At 43.7% G+C, this 22,569-nt stretch overlaps 1 protein-coding gene across 1 annotated transcript in view; it reads left to right on the top strand.

Annotated features, from left to right (window-relative positions):
- The first annotated feature begins 2,541 nt into the window (after positions 1-2,541).
- Positions 2,542-22,569, top strand: part of TXLNB (taxilin beta) — a 53,809-nt gene continuing 33,781 nt past the window's right edge. The window contains exons 1-3 of the mRNA XM_073335218.1: positions 2,542-2,983; positions 6,692-6,783; positions 17,656-17,826. Of these exons, the coding sequence (XP_073191319.1) occupies positions 2,542-2,983; positions 6,692-6,783; positions 17,656-17,826 (705 nt within the window). The remainder of the gene's footprint in view (positions 2,984-6,691; positions 6,784-17,655; positions 17,827-22,569) is intronic.

The raw sequence follows: 22,569 nt of genomic DNA, 5'->3' as shown, positions 1-22,569 counted from the left end.
TCTTTTGGCCCAATCCTCTAATTTGTCTAGGGCCCTCTGTATCCTATCCCTACCCTCCAGCATATCTACCTCTCCTCCCAGTTTAGTGTCATCTGCAAACCTTGCTAAGGGTGCAATCCACACCATCCTCCAGATCATTAATGAAGATATTGAACAAAACTGGCCCGAGGACCAACCTTTGGGGCACTCCACTTGATACCGGCAGCCAACTAGACATGGAGCCATTGATCACTACCCATTGAGCCCGACAATCTGCCCCCCCCCCCCCACACCAGCACAGCTCCTACCAAGGCTGGGGCCACCCAGGCTCCTGCCAGGGCTCGGGGCTGCCACCCCCCCACAGCTCCTGCCCAGGGTCAGGGCACACAGGCTGGGGGTTGCTGCCACCGCCTGCAGCTCCTGCCATGGTTTGGGGCTCCCATTCCCCCTCCTGCCTGGGCTCAGGGCTTCCACCCCGTGGCTCCTGCCAGAGCTGGGGCACCCATTTTTCAAGTTGTCTGGGGCCCCTGGATATGGGCTCCATGGGCCCATGCGTTAATCCACCACTGGCCCTGAGTAGCAGCTAGGAGCCCCCAGTTGGGGCATTCCCTGCAGCACTGGGGAGATCGGACCTACCTCCACCTCTGGGAGCCTCCTCGAGCTGCAGGAAACTCTGCAACTGCAGCACAGAAGTTAATATGGCAATCCAGCAACCCCCCTACAACAGTTTTGCCCCCACCCCAATCCTCTTTTGAATTAGGACCCCCATGGTTACAACACCCTGAAATTTCAGATGTAAACATCTGAAATCATGAAACTGATCAATTTTAAGACCTGGGGCCATGAAATTGAACAAAATGAACCGTGAATTTGATAGGGCCCTATTTATTGTGAAAGCAAGCTCATCTTTCCAGGATAAGACAGCATTGATCTTACATATTGGATTAAAAGCAGACAAAGAATTCTTATTTACTAGACACTCTGGGGCTTTATGTTTTACCAGATGTGTGACCTGTGCTATCACTAAAGGGGACAACAACAAATAAGACATATGACAAGACTGAAAGAGAGAAATCCAAGGGCAGTGTGAACTAGTTCTAGTATCAGGAACCAATTCTGGGATCTAATCCTACCGGTTTGCACCACTTCAGGAGTGCAAAGTAGCAGTAAAGTCAACTCAACCTATTCCCTGAGGATTTCCCTTGTTTAAACTGTATGTCTGAATGGCATGGACCCAAAGTATTAGCTCTTACACCACACCCCCTCCAGGACCCCAGCCTTCAGGGTGTGGTCAAGACATCTTTATGCCCCAGTGACCCCTGTTGCTAGAATGGTCCCAGGCTCTTGTTTAAGTTAGAGCAGCCTTCACGCAAAGTCCAGACCTCAGGGTTTGGGGAACATAAAGGAGGATTAACGCACAGCATAATTTAACTAGTGACTGTGGATGAGAACTATTATGGGTTTTATTTGTTTAGCTTTACAAGGAGGAGGAGAACACATAGTGTACCAGATTCATCTCTTGCATAACCAGTGAAGCATCATGAAATAATGTTATGATGCTGGGATTCTGTCTTTTTATATGTTTTGTACAGTGCCAAGCACACAGTTAGCAGTACTAATTAAATATGAGAATAGTGTTTTGCAGAAGTTTATTTTGTTGTTAATTATTTGGTTTATTGTGGTAGTGCTGATGGGCCCCACCGTACTAGATGCTGTACAGTTACATAGCAGTTTTAGATTTAAATATTTCTCTTCTATGTTGCTAACTGAAGGTATGACACATTGTGCCACAATGAGTCTGAACTAGAAAGTGAAACTGATTAAAGTCTAAAGCAATGGTCCCCTAACTTTTCAGGATCATGCCCCCACCCCCTTAATCCTGTGCGTGTCCCCCACCCCACCCCGGAGCCAGGAATGGAGCCATGGCCAGGGCCCAAGGCTGGGGGTGGGGCCAGGGCCGGAAGCGGAGCTGGGTATGGAGCCACAGCTGGGCTGTGGTCGGGGGCCAAGGCCAGGGGCGGGGCCAGAACAGAGCTGGGAGCAGGGATGGGTGGCGCTCCCTCCCTGCCCCCCCTTGCGGGATGGCCTGGGCCCCGCTGCACCATCCCGAATGTTCCTCCTTGCCCCACCCTCAGAGGGGCACCCCACAGTTTGGGAACCTCTGGTGTAAAGTGAAGCTGCCGCAGTCAGCTGGGAAAAAAATGCAAGTAGTAAAACAAGTGGCATACAGTACACTCAGAAAGCACAGTAAATTAGATAATATCTGGTTTAATCGTCTGTGGTATCACTGGCAATGGGGATAAGGATTTTTTTTTAATGTTAGTTTTATGTGGGCATTTTCCATTTTTAATGTACAAAATTTGCTTTTTTCACTGGGGATAAATTGCCTCAGATACTAAAGTTTTTTACATGACATATTTATCAAGTAACAGAAAAACACATTCCCCTGTAACCTAGACAAAACCACTAGTGTGTTGTGTGATATTTGTGTACTATTAGATGGCTACATTAATTTGTTAATGTTAAACTTACATTTGTGTGCTACTAGGTACTACACCAAGTATGGAGAATAACCAGTCCACTGATCTCAAACCTGAACACCAAGCACTCGCTCCTGCAAATGGCACTTCAACATCACCTAATCAGAATGGCCTTGAGAAACAAGACTGTGAGAAATCCTCTCCCAAACCCCAGCCCCCGGAGAATGAAACAAGTGTTCAGCCTGAAACAACAGTTTGTGACATATCTGAAGAGCTGAGCCGACAGCTGGAGGACATTATTAAAACCTATGGGTCTGCTGCTAGTCTAGTGGAGAAAGAGAGAGCTGCTAAAGGAACTGACAGGCCTGAGAAGGGAGAATCATTCAATAACGAGGATGGAGACTATGACGATGCAAATGACGAGAGCGAGAAAGAGCAGATAGCTACCGGGGATGCCTCAGGAGCAAAGGAATCCAGCATAAATAAGGAGCAAAAACTGGAAAAGAAAATCCTGAAAGGGCTAGGTAAGTATTTATGTAACTGAAATGCAGCCCTTCTATGAGTCATTGCTTAAAACAGAAAAAAGAAACACTCTGATCTATGTTGAGTCCCACATTAAATCTCTATTGGTCATTGATAGTAAGAATTTTCTGGTTACGTGTGGAGAAGTGTGACTGTTGTTGCAAACTTTATCTAGTTACATATGTTTTACATAATTATCCAAGAAATAAGTTTAGGCTGCATCAGATGTTGAGCCTTTTAATGGCACAGACACTCAGGAGAATATTATACAATATTGTGCCACCCAACTAGCACTTTTTTCTCCTAGTCAATGCAGTTTGGAAGTTGTGGGTTGGAGAATATGCTGGGGTGAGAGGTGTTACCCAGGGTTTTGCTGAATCCAAAGTTCTCGGTAACTTTACTCTTTGCGAGGCAGTGGCAGGCAATAAATCAGTGAGGACACAGAACGTCTGGCCGATAGATTGTTGATGCAAGCAGGCAAACAAAAGTGCTTTCACTCAAAGCTTCTACTTTATTTAGTCTCCAGCACTTACACAGGTTAGCAGAGCACCCCAAATTAACCCCAGATTGAGGGTTGAAGGTCTTCAGTGGATATCTGTAGACTTCCAGTGGCCCACCTTCCATCTGCAGGGGAACTTGAGAGGTGTCCGAGAAATGTCCAAAGTATCCCAAGTGAACAAGTGTCCACTGAGCTCAGATTGTTTCCTTTTTTTATACCCAGTTTGTTAGTATTACCATGGCTTGTTCATCAAAAAACCTGTTGAGCAGAAGTGTGGAGTTCTCCAGCTTGTCAGGCAGGGAATTTTCCAACAGTTAACCAGCTGTATTTCACATAACCATAGTTAACTATTGCCAGACTTTCCGTCTTGCTTCAGCAAAAAGCTCAAGTCAGGATGGCACAGGGCCATCTTTACTTCTCGTGGTCACTCACTTCCCTCTGCCCTTCTGGTCAGTTAGTTGTGCTAAGGTCTCAGAAACAGCCTTTCTAGCTGTTTTCAGCAATGAGCATAATAATTGATATTCCAGCTGCAGGCAGTGGTCCAGGCATGTTACTGCGCTCTGGGCTACCAAAAATCTCCCTCTCCTATTAGGTGTACCTTCAGAAAAGGAAAATCTGATCATTAGCTTATACTTCAACAAATCTCTCCTCCCCAACTTCTTTGAAATAGCTTATCAATAATAATGACAAAGTGTTTGTTGCAACACTATGAGGATTGGTCATGAGAAAAATTGCAGAACCAGTTGCAAAGTCAAACTGCAAGGCATGCAGATTTCTGTGTGATGTTTTACCCAATAAGCTTTTGGAATTGATGCAAAAATATGTAACAAATCCATGTATTACATATATGCAGACAACTCCCTGGGCATAGAAATCAGGATCCTCAGTTCCAAGACACAGGGTTCTATTATTTGAGCTAAACAAAAGTCTCTGCTAGTTCTTCCTACTATCATGGCTTTCAGATTTCTGTGGGCCAGCCACTAGAGAGCAGTATAATCACATAACAATTTAGCCAGCATATCATAGACATACCCATCCACCCTCAGCTCATAGAGACATAGCTTGTCCTCAAGTCTCTGAGCTTCCCAGGAATTCAAATCCAATGTCAGTCCATAACAAAACCATCAACACAACCAATAAAGAATGCGATTGCCGGTTCTGACTGCAGGCACATGAGATTGAGAATACCTGTGCAAAGTGAGTGTAAAGATCAGATCAGAGTTGTCCACTTGCACCTAATTTGCACGCAAAGGGTCATGGCTGCTATCGTGGTGTATGAGGGCCAAAACAGTGGACTTTTCCTACAGGGAGTACACCCGGAGTTAAAAAGATGTCCAGCTGGTGTAAAGCTGGTAAATTAGCTCCCCTCGCAGCCTTTGGAATAGGAAGAGTACTGTGGGAACAGAAGGGGCCATGACCACAGCATACTATGCTCCAACTATGCTCAACTGCACACAGCCCCGAAGGGACCTTTTGCAGGCTGGATGTAAATTAGAGCAGCACTAATGCTGCTCTAATTTATACCAATGGTCAAAATTGTCCCCAAACAGTACCAGAATATTGGTGTTACAAAGGTGGGTATAAAGTATTTAGTTGTCCACCTCAAAGGTGGGTGTGGGTTTAAGTCTGGCAATGTATGTACAGTGCATTAAAGATATAGGGCTAGATTCTCTCTTGCATCCGAGATTCCACATGGGGTCAGGGAGCCAGATGTGGCTACCTGAATGCATGGGCAAGTCTGCACTGGTCCTCGATAGAGTAGCCTGGGGGCTGCTTCCATCTATGCTAATGGCATGTGGTCACAGATGATCAGCATAATGGCATACAATCCTACCCTGTCCCTCCCGCACTTCAGCAGACCCCCAGCATGAGCTTTCCCAGCACCAGCATGCCCCCTATACTAGGCAAAGAGGATGACACAGCACCAGCTAAGAGTATCCACCTGCTGAGGGAATTCTTATATGTTACAGCCAGAATCCAGCCCTTTTGCACCATACAAAGACTCTGGCCCAGAAATCTCTAGGGTAGTACTGTGCATATAACCCAATCACTTTACTAAAAAGTATTGAATAAAAATTGTTCATGAGCAGGGATCCTAGAAATTCGTTTGCCATGGAAAAAAATGCAGAAAAATGCAGAATTTGGGTTTTTACAGGAGGATCTTTAGGTTTTAAAGTTTGTGAAAAAATAAAAAATATATTAACTATTAACTAAATTTTATTGAAAATACCAATGTCATTTATTCAATGCGTGCAACCTCCCCACCTGGTGGTTGATTTTTGAATGTGCTTTAAATTTACACAGCTAAACGTACTCCAATAAACTGCTTCCGGGAATAAAGGTTACTCCGTTGCGTATAGGGGGTTCGTGCTTTAGTGCATCTCAAATTTCACTTCAGCTTCCAGACGTGGGTAAGAAAGGATGCCAAAAACATTAAAAATCACCCTAAATCATGTCACTGAGTTTGGCAAGGACAAATTTCATGTGGATGGTAATGGGCTCTTCTGAACTTTATGCAGCACGGCTGTATATTATGTTAAAAGGCAGATAATTGTAGGACACATGGAAAGCGCTAAGCAATCAATGAAAAGAAATGAAAACAAGAGGCTGAAACAGCAGGGCAATCGACAACAGTAAAGAAACACTGACTGGATCATTCTATTAATTTTATTTTATTATAATGATTGATGGCACTGGTAGGCTTCAAACTCTTAAACGTTGTAAATACATCAATAAAACATTGTGTTTAACTGATACCTATATATATTGTTGCTAGGAAAACTAAAGTTCAGCTTTTCATTTTAATTCTAGAAAAATGCAGATTTTTATAGTTTCTTATTGGAGAATTTTGGTTTTTGTATTATAGAAAACTAGGATCCCAGCAGATTTTCAAAGGCAATTAACTCCCATCGACTTTCAATGGAATTTATGCACCTAAGTGTGCTTTTGAAAAATCTACACCTATAGCGAGAAAACTGTTCAGGACCAAGTTCTAGAATGGGATCAAGTTCTAGAAATGTTTGTGATCAGCAGGCTCTGTTCATGTCTTTCTTTAAAAAAAACAAAAACAAACAAGGTGAAAATTATTCCTCTCATACCAAGAGGTTTCATTTCAAACTGATTCTTTTAGATTAACACATCAAACAGCCTATTTCCTAACAGCATACCATATACTAACTGCTGTCTCAATCCTCTGTTTCTTTTTTTTAAGGGAAGGAAGCCACACTGCTGATGCAAAGCTTGAGCAAACTGAGTACACCAGAAGAGAAGCTGGACATGTTATTTAGGAAGTATGCTGAGATGGTTAGTATAGTATTTGTTGACTTATGTGAGAAAAAATAATCTATACCTGAAGCAATAAACAAGATGTGCAATGCAATATGCTCCGACTTTATTCTGTATAAAGTCTTTTATACAAACTGTGTCTCAAAACACTTTTCAGGGTTAAATAATAAATCATAGCCGAAGAAGAAGAAAAACTAAAGGGCAAGGACCAAAAGATATATTTTCAGAGGAGAACTGAAAAGAGATGGAGAGTTGATGAGGCAGAACATTGGCAGTTTAAATGAAATATGTACCAAACCTTTTGGTAAAGTGCAGCCGAATTGAAGACATGGATTTTGCCAACCAGCTGTGAGGCTACAGCCATGATAAAGAATTAACATCTACTGCAGCTGAAAAAGGATTTTCTCCTTATTAAATTTGCATATTTCCTACTATTCCTAGTCCTGTTTAAAGAAGACTAAACATTATTTTTTTATACTATAGGTATAAGCTTATTTACCAAGGACCAGAACAGTTGTTTCTAATTCCATGTATTCTCTCCTCTTCATTTCTCAAGATTTGCCTGCCCCCTCATCACACAAGCAACTTTCACAAGAAGATTCTGAGCACATAGTTTAGGTCAGAATCTTATCTCATATACATCAGAGTAGCTCCACTGATTTTCTATTCTGGATGTAACTGGGTAGAACTGATATCAGGCCTGGGGCCAATATCACTTGTAACATAGGAAAAGCTAAGGAAAGTATCTTTGACACAAATATATAGGTGGCAGGCTTGTTCCCTACTTGCACCTCGTGTAATTATTTACATCTTTTCAGAGTGCTTGTAAAACCACTAGGGGCCTGATTCTCCTTTGCCCTGCTCCATGTATTATTAGCACCAGTGCAAAGTGGATGGACAACACTACCACTCTGATTTGGTAGGGTTTTATACCCACACTTCACATGTGTAAATTACTACACAAGCTCCCAGACAGGAGAGAAGTGGGCCCTATAGCTACCATCCAAGTGCCTGATCCTGCAGTGAGCTCCCTGCAGGCAGCACCTCTGCACTCTCTCCCATACAGAGCCCCATTTAAGTCAGTGTGGGCTGATTTTCAACATAAGTAAACTGGGTCCATGTGAACGCAGTGATCTTCCCATGCTGAACTAATTGTGGGATCAGGATCTAGTTCATCCTCTGTGTAATTCTATTGGCTACATTTGGCCCAGTGTGGGCACCAACAAAATAAGAAGAATTAGGTAGGTACATTGATTGATTTAGGAGCAGGATGATAAGAGACCTGATGAAGAACCAAGAAAAATCAGCCATAAAAATGTTGTGGACTAAATTTGCCACACTGTGCAAGGAATTTGCCTGGTGACACCCGTGATCATGTACGATGAACATGGAGGGCAGTAGTAAAATAGGCAGCACTTGCTACTGGACAGCACTTTAGAGAGAAAATTTCAGGGAACACTAGTCTTCATTCTCTCTTAACTCTGCCTGCTGCAAACACTTCAATGCAACTTTTGTTAAATCGTTTTTCTCATGCACATTTAGAGATATGCTGAAGTACCAAGGTTTGGAAAAGAATCTTCTCCAAAGTTCAGGGGTGTTCATTTCTGGGAGTTGGCTTTAGATCCATCTCTAGAATATTAAGGATAAGGAATCAGAAGAGGTGTGACCGAGATGGGTAGAGATCCATCTAGTTTTGTTTGTGTAACTGAAACAGCAGTTCTGTGAAAACTGGCTTATCGTAACACAAAAGTGCGCAAACAGCAAGGTGGCCTGTGATTTGTGACCCTTAAAATTGTAGGAATCAGCGATTTCATACACTGGAAACCTGCCTACTAATATCCACTGTGCTTAGGAAAACCAATCTTTGTGAAAAACACTGTTAAGAATTCCAATTACATCACCAACCAAAAGTCTTGGGTTTTGATGAAACAGAGAGCAGGTCAAGTTTGTACTTTAAACAGCTCTCTAAAAACCAGAAAACAATAAAAGTTAACAGCCTATCGCATTTGACAGCCTGACTTCCTCAGGCAATGATTTTCTCAGTGTATTGGTTCCTGCACTGTTTGCTTCCTAAAACAGATTAAAAGAAAACTGAGAAACTGAGCATGGCTTTGCACTATCAAACCAACACACACTGGAGATTAGTGGAATCCCTGCTTTCAGAAGTGGGTGTTACTATGGACACTCCACAGCTAAGAATGACTGACATTCCTAACTTTCCATTTCCTTTCTTTTGAGACTGATATTTATGTGTGTGTTTGTGTATGTATATATAATTTTTAAATAGGAAATTATACTCTGGTGTTAAGGATCTTTTAAAAGGAGTGGAGACAATTTAGGCATCATTTTCTCAATAATAATATACAGAGCTTTTAAAAACTAATTAAGTTGTAATTATGAGTAGTTTAAGAGCTACGCAGGTGGTGTCGGAGAGAAAGCTTTGGATTCTTTGACCATGGGATGGTTTTCCAAGAAGGAGGAGTGCTAGGCAGAGATGGGCTCCACCTAACGAAGAGAGGGAAGAGCATCTGCACAAGCAGGCTGGCTGACCTAGTGAGGAGGGTTTTAAACTAGGTTCACCGGGGGAAGGAGACCAAAGCCCTGAGGTAAGTGGGGAAGTGCGATACCGGGAGGAAGCACGAGCAGGAGAGCGCGAGAGGGGAAGGCTCCTGCCTCATACTGAGAAAGAGGGACAATCAGCGAGTTATCTCAAGTGCCTATACACAAATGCAAGAAGCCTGGGAAACAAGCAGGGAGAACTGGAAGACCTAGTACAATCAAGGAATTATGATGTGATTGGAATCACAGAGACTGGTGGGATAACTCACATGACTGGAGTACTGTCATGGATGGATATAAACTGTTCAGGAAGGACAGGCAGGGCAGAAAAGGTATGGGAGTTGCATTGTATGTAAGAGAGCAGTATGACTGCTCAGAGCTCCGGTATGACACTGCAGAAAAACCTGAGAGTCTCTGGATTAAGTTTAGAAGTGTGAGCAACAAGGGTGATGTCGTGGTGGGAGTCTGCTATAGACCACCGGACCAGGGGGATGAGGTGGACGAGGCTTTCTTCTGGCAACTAACGGAAGTTACTAGACTGCAGGCCCTGGTTCTCATGGGAGACTTCAATCACCCTGATATCTGCTGGGAGAGCAATATAGCGGTGCACAGACAATCCAGGAAGTTTTTGGAAAGTGTAGGGGACAATTTCCTGGTGCAAGTGCTGGAGGAACCAACTAGGGGCAGAGCTCTTCTTGACCTGCTGCTCACAAACTGGGAAGAATTAGTAGGGGAAGCAAAAGTGGATGAGAACCTGGGAGGGAGTGACCATGAGATGGTCGAGTTCAGGATCCTGACACAGGGAAGAAAGGAGAGCAGCAGAATACGGACCCTGGACTTCAGAAAAGCAGACTTTGACTCCCCCAGGGAACTGATGGGCAAGATCTCCTGGGAGAATAACATGAGTGGGGAAGGAGTCCAGGAGAGCTGGCTGTATTTTAAAGAACCTTATTGAGGTTACAGGGACAAACCATCCTGATGTGTAGAAAGAATAGTAAATATAGCAGGTGACCACCTTGGCTTAACAGTGAAATACTTGCTGATCTTAAACACAAAAAAGAAGCTTACAAGAAGTGGAAGATTGGACAAATGACCAGGGAGGAATATAAAAATATTGCTCTGGCATGCAGGAGTGAAATCAGGAAGGCCAAATCACACTTGGAGTTGCAGCTAGCAAGAGATGTTAAGAGTAACAAGAAGGATTTCTTCAGGTATGTTAGCAACAAGAAGAAAGTCAGGGAAAGTGCGGGCCCCTTACTGAATGAGGGAGGCAATCTAGTGACAGAGGATGTGGAAAAAGCTAATATACTCAATGCTTTTTTTGCCTCTGTCTTCACGAACAAAGTCAGCTCCCAGACTACTGTACTAGGCAGCACAGCATGGGGAGAAAGTGACCAGCCCTCTGTGGAGAAAGAAGTGGTTCGGGACTATTTAGAAAAGCTGGAGGAGCACAAGTCCATGGGGCTGCATCCGCTGCATCCGAGAGTGCTAAAGGAGTTGGTGGATGTGATTGCAGAGCCATTGGCCATTATCTTTGAAAACTCATGGCGATCAGGGGAGGTCCCAGATGACTGGAAAAAGGCTAATATAGGGAAAGGAAGAAGGAGGATCCAGGGAACTACAGGCCAGTCAGCCTTACCTCAGACCCTGGAAAAATCATGGAGCAGGTCCTCAAGGAATCAATTCTGAAGCACTTAGAGAAGAGGAAAGTGATCAGGAACAGTCAGCATGGATTCACCAAGGGCAAGTCATGCCTGACTAATCTAATTGCCTTCTATGACAAGATCACTGGCTCTGTGGATGAGGGGAAAGCAGTGGACTCGTTATTCCTTGACTTTAGCAAAGCTTTTGACATGGTCTCCCACAGTATTCCTGCCAGCAAATTAAAGAAGTATGGGCTGGATGAATGGACTACAAGGTGGATAGAAAGCTGGCTAGATTGTCGGGCTCAATGGGTAGTGATTTATGGCTTCATGTCTAGTTGGCAGCCGGTATCAAGCGGAGTGCCCCAAGGGTTGGTCCTCGGGCCAGTTTTGTTCAATATCTTCATTAATGATCTGAAGGATGGCATGGATTGCACCCTCAGCAAGTTTGCAGATGACACTAAACTGGGAGGAGAGGTAGATACACTGGAGGGTAGGGATAGGATACAGAGGGACCTAGACAAATTAGAGGACTGGGCCAAAAGAAATCTGATGAGGTTCAACAAGGACAAGTGCAGAGTCCTGCACTTAGGACGGAAGAATCCCATAAACCGCTACAGACTAGGGACCGAATGGCTAGGCAGCAGTTCTGCAGAAAAGGATCTAGGGGTTACAGTGGACGAGAAGCTGGATACTAGTTAACAGTGTGCCGTTGTTGCCAAGAAGGCCAATGGCATTTTGGGCTGTATAAGTAGGGGCATTGCCAACAGATCGAGGGATGTGATCGTCCCCCTCTATTCGACATTGGTGAGGCCTCATCTGGAGTACTGTGCCCAGTTTTGGGCCCCACACTACAAGAAGGATGTGAAAAAATTGGAAAGCGTCCAGCGGAGGACAACAAAAATGATTAGGGGACTGGAACACATGACTTATGAGGAGAAGCTGAGGGAACTGGGATTGTTTAGTTTGCGGAAGAGAAGAATGAGGGGGGATTTGATAGCTGCTTTCAACTACCTGGAGAGGGGGTTCCAAAGAGGATGGATCTAGACTGTTCTCAGTGGTAGCAGATGACAGAACAAGGAGTAATGGTCTCAAGTTGCAGTGGGGGAGGTTTAGGTTGGATATTAGGAAAAGCTTTTTCACTAGGAGGGAGGTGAAACGCTGGAATGCATTACCTAGGGAGGTGGTGGAATCTCCTTCCTTAGAGGTTTTTAAGTTTTTAAGGTCAGGCTTGACAAAGCCCTGGCTAGGATGATTTAGTTGGGGATTGGTCCTGCTTTGAGCAGGGGGTTGGACTAGATGACCTTGTGAGGTCCCTTCCAACCCTGAGATTCTATGATTCTAAGAGTAAAAGTAATATGAGTTCAGTTATTTAAAAGAGGGAGGAGGAGTAAAAAACCAGAATATTCAGAGTCAATGTTAAACTTAAAAAAACCAAAACCCCAAATATCTACAGAATATGGGAATGAACTGTCAAACGCACCAAACCCCTGTTCCCACGCCAGCCTTCTTTGTTTCTTTCATACTTTGCAAGATGTGTTATTTTTGGGCTAAGAATTTTTTCTAAGTGCTCTAAGGACTCCACAGCCATAGCCGGTTGATATCTTCCATTTGGAAACACCACTGCATTTGTACAGTTTGCAGAGTATTGAAAATTTGCCTCACAGAACATTGGCTTTATAATTGGTTTTATGCACAAGTGTCTCTGATGTTATGTGTGATGCTTCATCACAAAATTGAGCTGTGCTCTTTTCAAGTAATGCCCTAATTTAACAACCTGGGTGATTTATACTGACTTTGATGGGGGTTAAGCACATACTTAAAGAGATCTCATGGCTGCAGCATAAGTTAAAGCAGGACCGGTCCTGCTATAATTTACTCTCCACTACAGTCAATCACAGCTTGAAAATATGGGCTCATACCACCAACTGCCCCTGCAGAGGAGAAGCTTTGAAGAATCTATCAGAAGAGAAGCACAAAAGCATTCATGCTCTGCTGCCTCTCGAGATATAACTCTGACATACATTAGCCATGATGATCAGGGATGCAACCCCATGCTCCAGGTGTCCTTGTGCCTCTGACCCCCAGAAGCTAGGACTGGACAGCAAGAGATGGATCACTCACCAATTGCCCTGTTCTAGTCATTCCCTTGAAGCATCTGGTACTGGCCACTGTGGGAAAACAGGATACCGGGCTAGATGGACCACTGTTCTGACCCAGTATGGCCGTTCTTCTGTTCTTATGACATTGCTAAAGTGAATAAATTAACAAAATTAACCAAAGGTTTTGCTGACAAATGCTTATGCTATTTACTCTGCTCTACCAGCTGTGCTCTAGTCCAGCACAACCCAGTAAAGGTGGTTTGGATTAGTGGAGCAGGGTGTGGTTTATCTTAATTTTTCCCCACAAAGCATTGTGCCAAACTCCCTTGTGGTCAGTTTACACTCTTAAGGCTCTCCCTATCTGGAAAAAAAGGCTAGAACCTTAGCGTGAAATCCTAGCCTCACCAACATCAACAGGAGTTTTACCATTAACTTCAGCGGGACCATGATTGCAACATTTTTTATTCATAATATCATTACTGAAGGCTCAGGTCTCCAACTGTCATTTGTTAACCTTTACAAGTCCACTGAAATATGATGGCCATTCTGTCATTCTTAATTTGCCAGTGAGTTACTGCCCAAAGATTCTTCTTCAATTTCAAAATAAATACCATCTTCTCAAGAACTTTCAAATACAAGTTTCTAGGGCAAGCCGTTTTTATGAGATGTAGCAAAAAAGCAGCAGAAGAAATTCCAAGTCATGATTAAGACCTAATTCTTTCTAAGTCCAGTGTCTCAAAAACAGCTTGACTGAGTCATCTACGATTTGGACAAAAATATTATCTGCTGGGCACAGGTCACACATGCAAAATCTGAAGCAAAGAGAATTTTTGTTATATTTTTAAAAGGAGAGGGAAAGTGGGTCAAAAATCAGGCTTATAAAGGAAAACGAGTCTCAGCCTTAATTATAGAGAGGCTACTGACTCTCTATAATGGTAGAAAACGTATTTCAGCAAGTGCAGTCTGATCATATGTAAACACAGTTTTGGGCTACATATAAAAATATGAATATGTATAGTGAAAGTTGGACATAAGATGCAAATATATTTGAAGCAATGGAAGTATAAAACAATATTAAGATTGTCCTCTGGTTTGAGCTACATATCATTTCACTTAGTGAACTCTCCTTGTCATGCCGTTTTAGTGTTTCAGAGGCCATTCTGTGATATTTCTGATAAAATAGTGATTCACAGTGTCTTTTTTTAAACCAGACAATACTATTCACAGGGACATGGCAAGAAAAATGAACTACTTGTGGAATATACTTTCAGTGCTACATGTCTTTGTTCACAACATGATCCCTGTGGTGAAGAGTGGTGTTGTGTAGCATCAATAGAACAGCAAAGACCCTATCTGACTTCTTGAAGTCTCTGGCACTTCTCCATTTATAGGGTCAAAAGTCTGCTTGGTGTAGGGTGGTAATTTTGTTTGTTTTTCTGGTAGGTATTACGGAGTAGAAAGGGGAATCAGTAACTACCATTCTTATGGTGGAAAGACTTTGTCCAAGGAGTATTTTGTTGGTAGGGGATTGTGAGGTCAACGTTATTCACAAGTTTCTTCAGTGAATAATTCCTGGCCTGTAGAGCATTCCAGTTGTGGATATTGAAACTTAGATTAATTAATAGTTGAATAGATAAATCAGTTTCCACTGCTTTAATTAGCCACATATCATGTGGTATTGTTTCTGTTCACAGATTGGGTGATTTACGTAACTAATCAACACAGTCTAAAATTCAAGTTTTATATTCTATTGTAATATTCGCAACTCACATCGGCACTGTATTGGTCAGTTGCATACGTCAACCATCAGGGAACATAAATAATACCATGTAACTTATGTAACCGACCAACGCAGTGCAAATATTGAATTGTCTACTTTATTGTAGAATGTGCAATTCCCGTTAACTGTAACAGGATCAGGTGTCTCTCAAGAGCCCCTCATGGTCAAGGTTGCTTCAACAGCACCCTGCCTCGGTTTCCCTTATTCCTGAACACCTTAATTAAACTCCACCAGGCCAGAGTCCTTAAACATTTCCCTTTTGGGTCTAATTTTCTGACATAGACAATTGTTCTTGGACAAAGCCTTTCCACCCTAAGAATGGCATACCCAGATATCCCCTTCTACTCCACAGTGCCTACCAGAAAAACAAACAGACCCATCACCATCCTACCCCCCAAGCATACTTTTGACCTCATAAAGGGAGACACGTCAGGGGCTCCATGAAGTAAACTGTGGACTTTGCTACTTCTATTGGTGTTGGACAGCCCCACTCTTTATCACAGGGATCAATTGCACTGTGAACGGACAAAGAAGTGTAGCACTGAAAGCAGTGCTCCACGTGCTGTTTGCTTATCTTGTCACGTTCGGGGCTGTAATTCAGATCAGTGAGAGGTTGTGTCGTTGCTTCTTCTGTAACCCTGAGTGCCTTAAAATGCTCTGCTGCTGTAGCTCTCCATCTGGACGCTCCAACCCTGCGTACAAGCATGTACTGAGTCTGTGTGAGTTAAGCAGCCCTGGTTCAGCAACTCTGACTCCAGCAGCCTGCTTGTCACACCACAGCCATGCTCAGGACTCCACCAGCCTTGGTTACTACTAGTCAAGTGACTCCAACACTTGACTAGTAGTTCCCAAATTTCCCCAAAACCATCTGTCCTGAAATGCCCAGCCCCCTCCTGGACTACTCAGAAGAGTAATAAGGTCTGTTGCTCCTTTAAAGAGACAAAAGCACAGCAGTTTGTTTCTTTAAATAGTGTTAACAATCACTTCAATTCTAACAAGCACTGGGTTGATTTAGAATAAAAGTAAAACAATTAATTTTATTTAATCAAAAAGAGACAGGGTATAAAGTCAGAAATGGTTACAAGCAAATAAAAGTGAAAAACACTTTCTAGTGACAAAGTCTTAACAAAACTACAGTCTTGATTCAAGGTAAGACTCTTACCTTGCTCCTTCCAGCAAGATGGCGGACCAACCCATTAGTCAGGATCTCCCACAAAATCCAAAAGTCTTGGTTCCCTTGTCTTCTTGGGTGAAAAATAACTTGGGATTCTTTGCCCATCTCTTTTATACACCAGTGAACTTTTGAAATGTATCCTTCCCAAAGTCCAGTGCCTCTGCTGTGAGGAAAAGTGCCATGGAGTCCGATGGAGAAAGTTCCCTCCTGGTTTCTTCCCCGCTCATGCTTTCTACAATGCAAAGTGATCTGTCCCTGCAGGCTCCAATATGCCAATGGCTGATCACTTGATTATAATTACTAGTTGTCTGTGATTGTACCGGAATGGAAGCATAGGCATTTTCTTTGCCTGGAAAAACCCTCTTTCTCCACTCCCCAGATTTATCTAGTTCAAATACATTTTAGTAACATCATACAGAGGGAATTCATAACTTCACATATAACATGAACACAGGCATTTTACAGTGATACTAATAACCACTGTATTAGCTTTCATATGATACTTCATAAGGCATATTTTGTATAAATATTATTGCAGTAGTGCGTAGAGTGTGATTACAGGGGTGACTAACTCAAAACAAACTCAATCCTGGGGCTTCTCCCCTTTTCCCAAAAGAAGATCCAAGCAGGAAGGGGTGGAGCAGGGGCAGGGCCTATGGCAGAGCCCGGGGTTGAGCAGTGAGCCTCCCCCAACACATTGGAAAGTTGTCGCCTGTAGCTCCAGCGCCGGAGTCGCATATTAACTTCTGAAGAGCTGCAAGTAGCTCCGGAGCCACAGGTTGGCCACCCCTGCTCTAGCACAACTGGGCAGTCATAGGTGCACTGGATCCCCTCCTTCTTAAAGTAGCCACTCACCCTGTCACAGTAATGAACAGCACCAATCAAAAGTACAGTTGTAATTCTACGATCAAATGCACCACTAAAACGTAGTTGTGGCAAATATTTGGAAGTTCACACCAAATACTTACTTCAGCCAATATAGTATGATATTATTTTTTGGTGCCCTAAAGGAATTTGTACCGCTAAAGAATGCACTGCCAGTGACAGCAGAAACCCACAGAAAGGCTACATTTTTGATTACCAAGGGCTTTTATTTCAACAGCTGCTTGGGTATCTAGTAAATTTTTGAGTTTTGTTGCTTTCTGGCAGTGATAAGTGAACAAGGCCTGTCTGAAAGACCGCTCTACTTCTCACAAAGCCACAGTATAAAATGAGTAATCACTGAGTTACCTCATGACAGGGTATGAGAATTCCCACTGCATAAGGCTCCAGTGATTGCCCCAGTTTTAAACAGCAAAACAGAACAAAAACATTCAAGCTTGGATCTGGCAGACTGAAGAAGAAAGGGTTGAAACGGGAGGACAGAATATTAAAAATTACCTTCATGCTCCCCCCATCTACATGCGCGCGCACACACACAAACACATCATTCACTGGGCTATTGTACAGATTGTGATTTTACTGCCAGTAGTTTGCCTCTCTTTACTAGGTGCTGATATAAATACAAAAAACTCTCCAAACAGTTATGAAAGAGGAGGAACTTAGTTAAAAACCAAAGAGCGCATTTTCTTTTCCTTCTTTTCAATATACTGCATTTTTATTTTTACCTACATTTTGCCCCTGTGTCTTCAGCTGGAAGAACATCGTGCTGAGCAGAAAAAGCTGAAGTATCTACAGAAGAGACAGGCGCAGATCATCAAAGAGAAGGACCAGCTGCAGAGTGAGCACAGCAGAGCCATCCTTGCCCGCAGCAAACTTGAGAGCCTCTGCCGGGAGCTCCAGAGACACAACAAAACCCTCAAGGTTAGTAAGAGGCCTCTCAAACTATACAGCAGGATATATGCCCCATACTGTGTGGGCAGGCTCAGAAATGTTACTATGCTGTTCAAACATCACACTGAAAAGATTATTTACATTAATGTACACAATATGCAATTATATACCGTAGGCCTCATTCCTGCTTACATTAAGGCCCTTTACTCAGTTCTGGCTCTGTAAAAGGGCCATTAGGTGAGTGTAAATGACATTTTCACCAATTGTAATCCTTATTTATGCTGTCAGAGTGGTGCAAAGGGCCCTTTGTGTGAATGACACACAGGGTATGCTTACAATGCAATCAGAGGTGTGACTGAAGACTGTGTAGACATACCTGAACTAGCTCTGAAGCCATTGCAGCAAGGGTGGCAGCATGGGCTGTACAATCATGCCTGGAACCCTGGGCAGCTACTCAAGTGGCTAATCGATGTTGCCACCCTTTCTGTCATGTAATTCTTGTACACAGTAAGTTGCAGGACTACTGCTAACAGTTCAGACTCTTGTGCCAGATGTGGACAGGCTACAGAGATTCCTTTACAGAGAGAGATACATCAGATGTGCCTGCCATGAGATCCTTTAAATCAGCGTTTCTCAAACTGGGGTCTGTGGACCCCTGGGGGTCCATGAAGGTACTCCAGGTGGTCTGCGGGCCTGGCTGATCAACTCCATCCCCCTCTCTCCCTCAACTCCTCCCCTCCCTTCCAGTGCCTCCTGCACACCGGGAAGCAGCTGTTCAGCAGTGTGAAGGAGGCATTGGGAGGATGGGCGAGGAGTGGGGATGGGGCATGCTTGTGGGAGGGAGTGGAATCATGTCCAGGGTGACCAGCCCCACTGATCAACTCCTCCCCCTCCCTTCCAGTGCCTCCTGCATGCTGGGGAACAGCTGTTCCCCAGCTAGGAGAAAGGCGGGGGGAGCGAGGACCGGGTGTGCTCTGGGGAGGGGGAAGAAAGACACAGGGAAGAGGAGGGGCAGGGGTGAAACGGGGTGGGAAGAGGTGGAGCCTTGGGGGAAGGGGTGGAGTGGGGGCAGGGCCTGGGGCTGAGCAGGGGGGCTTGCGGGTCTGTGAAAAATTTTAAATCAAAATGGGCGTCCTCGAGTTGCTAAAGTTTGAGAACCGCTGCTTTAATGCATTGCTAGTCTCTGGCTTATTACAAACTCAGGTAAAGTATGTTTCACACAAGACCACCTAGTGGCAAAACATTATAATGCAGCTTTATATTGCACTATATCTCCCCCTTTAAGTTTTACATTCCAATCATTTACAAAATGTACACTAGGACACGGTCTTTAAAGTTCAATATGGATTAGTCTGTTAAGTGTCTCTGAATCATACTGGTTTTCTAATTACACAACCCGAACACGTAACAACTCGATCATCTGGCTATCCATAGTTGCAACAACTGGCCATGGTTGGTTTGGAATCTGTGTCTTTTTTTTCTTGTTATGTACCTACTATCTGCAGAGTTTGCTCTGTTGATTGTGATCTCTCAGCAACAAACTGTAGTTGTCAACAGTTTCTGCTGAACTCTCCATGTTGGTTTCAGTCACATATAATCTGGGCATGAAGGGTTTTTTTCCCCTTTACAATAGCTAGATTTCTCCATCCTTTTTCTCCATTCAGCTTTGACAAAAACACAATCATGTTCTACACCCAGCAGTTCTCTGAGTTACCTCTGTTGTAAAAGAGTTTAAGCTCTTTCCTTTTTAGCTGATTCGGCTACTCCCTTCATGTCTGGCCACTTTGGAGATATGACTTTGGAAAAGAACCTAACAGTAGTTCTGAGGTCTTCCCATCAGGAGTTGTATTGGATTATATAGGCATTGATCTGTAAATCAGAAGAACAAGGAATGGATCTTCCTGTTGTCCGAACAGCTCTCTCAGACTCTCCATTTGCTTGTGAGTAATGTGGGCAGCTAGTAATATGATCAAAATCATATTTCAGTTGGAATTACTTATATTCTGCAGTGGTGAATTGTGGTCCATTGTCTGTCACTAGTTGTTCTGGAATACCAAAATAAGCAAAAGTGCACATCAGTTTCTCAATAACACTAAGACATATTATGTCTTTCAAATACATTTCTATATACCTGGAAAACTACCAACCAGCTAATGATGGCCTCTGAATTAGCATAAATTTGCAGCTAGTCTCTTCCAAGGCCTGTCTGGTAGAGTTGTTATTCTATGTGACAGGTTTCAGAGTAGCAGCCGTGTTAGTCTGTATTTGCAAAAAGAAAAGGAGTACTTGTGGCACCTTAGAGACTAACAAATTTATTGAGCATAACCTTTCGTGAGCTACAGCTCACTTCATCTATGTGGTTCAGCATTGCCTCTTAAAGTTATTTTACTGGATCTCCTTTTAAAACTCCAGTATCATCAAATACTTCATTGAGTTCTTCCACCTTTCTCACTAGTCCCATCATGGCTGCCATACAGAAGCTGAGAAGATCATTGGTCTTTAATCCTTTGATCACATGCACTTTGAGTGCAAAACTTTTTCTTTTTTTTTGGAGGGGGGGTATGTTGTTTCTGTGGGGAATTGGTCTGTGCAGTTCAGAATACCTCCAGGGCTAGTCAGAGATGTGTCAGGTGACTTCAGCTCTGGGAGGTGCTGAAGGTGATTGTAAGTCCCCTCTGATAATATGACTCATGTCTGCTGCTGAATCAATAGTCTTTCCATGAACATCCAGTTTCACTCTCCAGGTGGGCTCTGTGTCATCACACATGATAAAGCCCAGAAACTATGGCTCTTGATTGCCTATAATATGAGTCAACACCCTAACTGCTTTAGTGCAGCAAATTGCTGCACAACGTCCATATTTTGTGCATTTATTACATATTGCACCTTTGACTGGACATGGATCCCTGGGCTATGAATTTTCCCATATCTTATGCATTTAGTCCAAAAAGTATGTAGTTAGCCTGGGCTATATCCCTCTTAGTCTCAGAGGTCCTATGATAATTACTTTTAGCCCTCTTTACAGCTTGCACCTGGACCAAAATAAAAAAAAATTTGCACCAAATCGCACCTGGAGCTGAAGCTAGCAAGAGATGTCAAGAGTAACAAGAAGGGTTTCTTCAGGTATGTTGGCAACAAGAAGAAAGCCAAGGAAAGTGTGGGCCCCTTAGTGAATGAGGGAGGCAACCTAGTGACAGAGGATGTGGAAAAAGCTAATGTACTCAATGCTTTTTTTGCCTCTGTCTTCACTAACAAGGTCAGCTCCCAGACTGCTGCGCTGGGCATCACAAAATGGGGAAGAGATGGCCAGCCCTCTGTGGAGATAGAGGTGGTTAGGGACTATTTAGAAAAGCTGGACGTGCACAAGTCCATGGGGCCAGTCGAGTTGCATCCGAGAGTGCTGGAGGAATTGGCGGCTGTGATTGCAGAGCCATTGGCCATCATCTTTGAAAACTCGTGGCAAACGGGGGAAGTCCCGGATGACTGGAAAAAGGCTAATGTAGTGCCAATCTTTAAAAAAGGGAAGAAGGAGGATCCTGGGAACTACAGGCCAGTCAGCCTCACCTCAGTCCCTGGAAAAATCATGGAGCAGGTCCTCAAAGAATCAATCCTGAAGCACTTGCATGAGAGGAAAGTGATCAGGAACAGCCAGCATGGATTCACCAAGGGAAGGTCATGCCTGACTAATCTAATCGCCTTTTACGATGAGATTACTGGTTCTGTGGATGAAGGGAAAGCAGTGGATGTATTGTTTCTTGACTTTAGCAAAGCTTTTGACACGGTCTCCCACAGTATTCTTGTCAGCAAGTTAAGGAAGTATGGGCTGGATGAATGCACTATAAGGTGGGTAGAAAGCTGGCTAGATTGTCGGGCTCAACGGGTAGTGATCAATGGCTCCATGTCTAGTTGGCAGCCGGTATCAAGTGGAGTGCCCCAAGGGTCGGACCTGGGGCTGGTTTTGTTCAATATCTTCATAAATGATCTGGAGGATGGTGTGGATTGCACTCTCAGCAAATTTGCGGATGATACTAAACTGGGAGGAGAGGTAGATACGCTGGAGGGGAGGGATAGGATACAGAAGGACCTAGACAAATTGGAGGATTGGGCCAAAAGAAATCTGATGAGGTTCAATAAGGATAAGTGCAGGATCCTGCACTTAGGACGGAAGAATCCAATGCACCGCTACAGACTAGGGGCCGAATGGCTAGGCAGCAGTTCTGCGGAAAAGGACCTAGGGGTGACAGTGGACGAGAAGCTGGATATGAGTCAGCAGTGTGCCCTTGTTGCCAAGAAAGCCAATGGCATTTTGGGATGTATAAGTAGGGGCATAGCGAGCAGATCGAGGGACGTGATCGTTCCCCTCTATTCGACATTGGTGAGGCCTCATCTGGAGTACTGTGTCCAGTTTTGGGCCCCACAGTACAAGAAGGATGTGGATAAATTGGAGAGAGTCCAGCGAAGGGCAACAAAAATGATTAGGGGTCTAGAACACATGACTTATGAGGAGAGGCTGAGGGAGCTGGGATTGTTTAGTCTGCAGAAGAGAAGAATGAGGGGGGATTTGCTAGCTGCTTTCAACTACTTGAAAGGGGGTTCCAAAGAGGATGGCTCTAGACTGTTCTCAATGGTAGCAGATGACAGAACGAGGAGTAATGGTCTCAAGTTGCAATGGGGGAGGTTTAGATTGGATATTAGGAAAAACTTTTTCACTAAGAGGGTGGTGAAACACTGGAATGCGTTACCTAGGGAGGTGGTAGAATCTCCTTCCTTAGA

The sequence above is a fragment of the Lepidochelys kempii genome, chromosome 3, assembly GCF_965140285.1.
Source record: "Lepidochelys kempii isolate rLepKem1 chromosome 3, rLepKem1.hap1, whole genome shotgun sequence".
Taxonomy (NCBI): domain Eukaryota; kingdom Metazoa; phylum Chordata; order Testudines; family Cheloniidae; genus Lepidochelys; species Lepidochelys kempii.
This window is presented reverse-complemented; position numbering and strand designations above follow the sequence as displayed.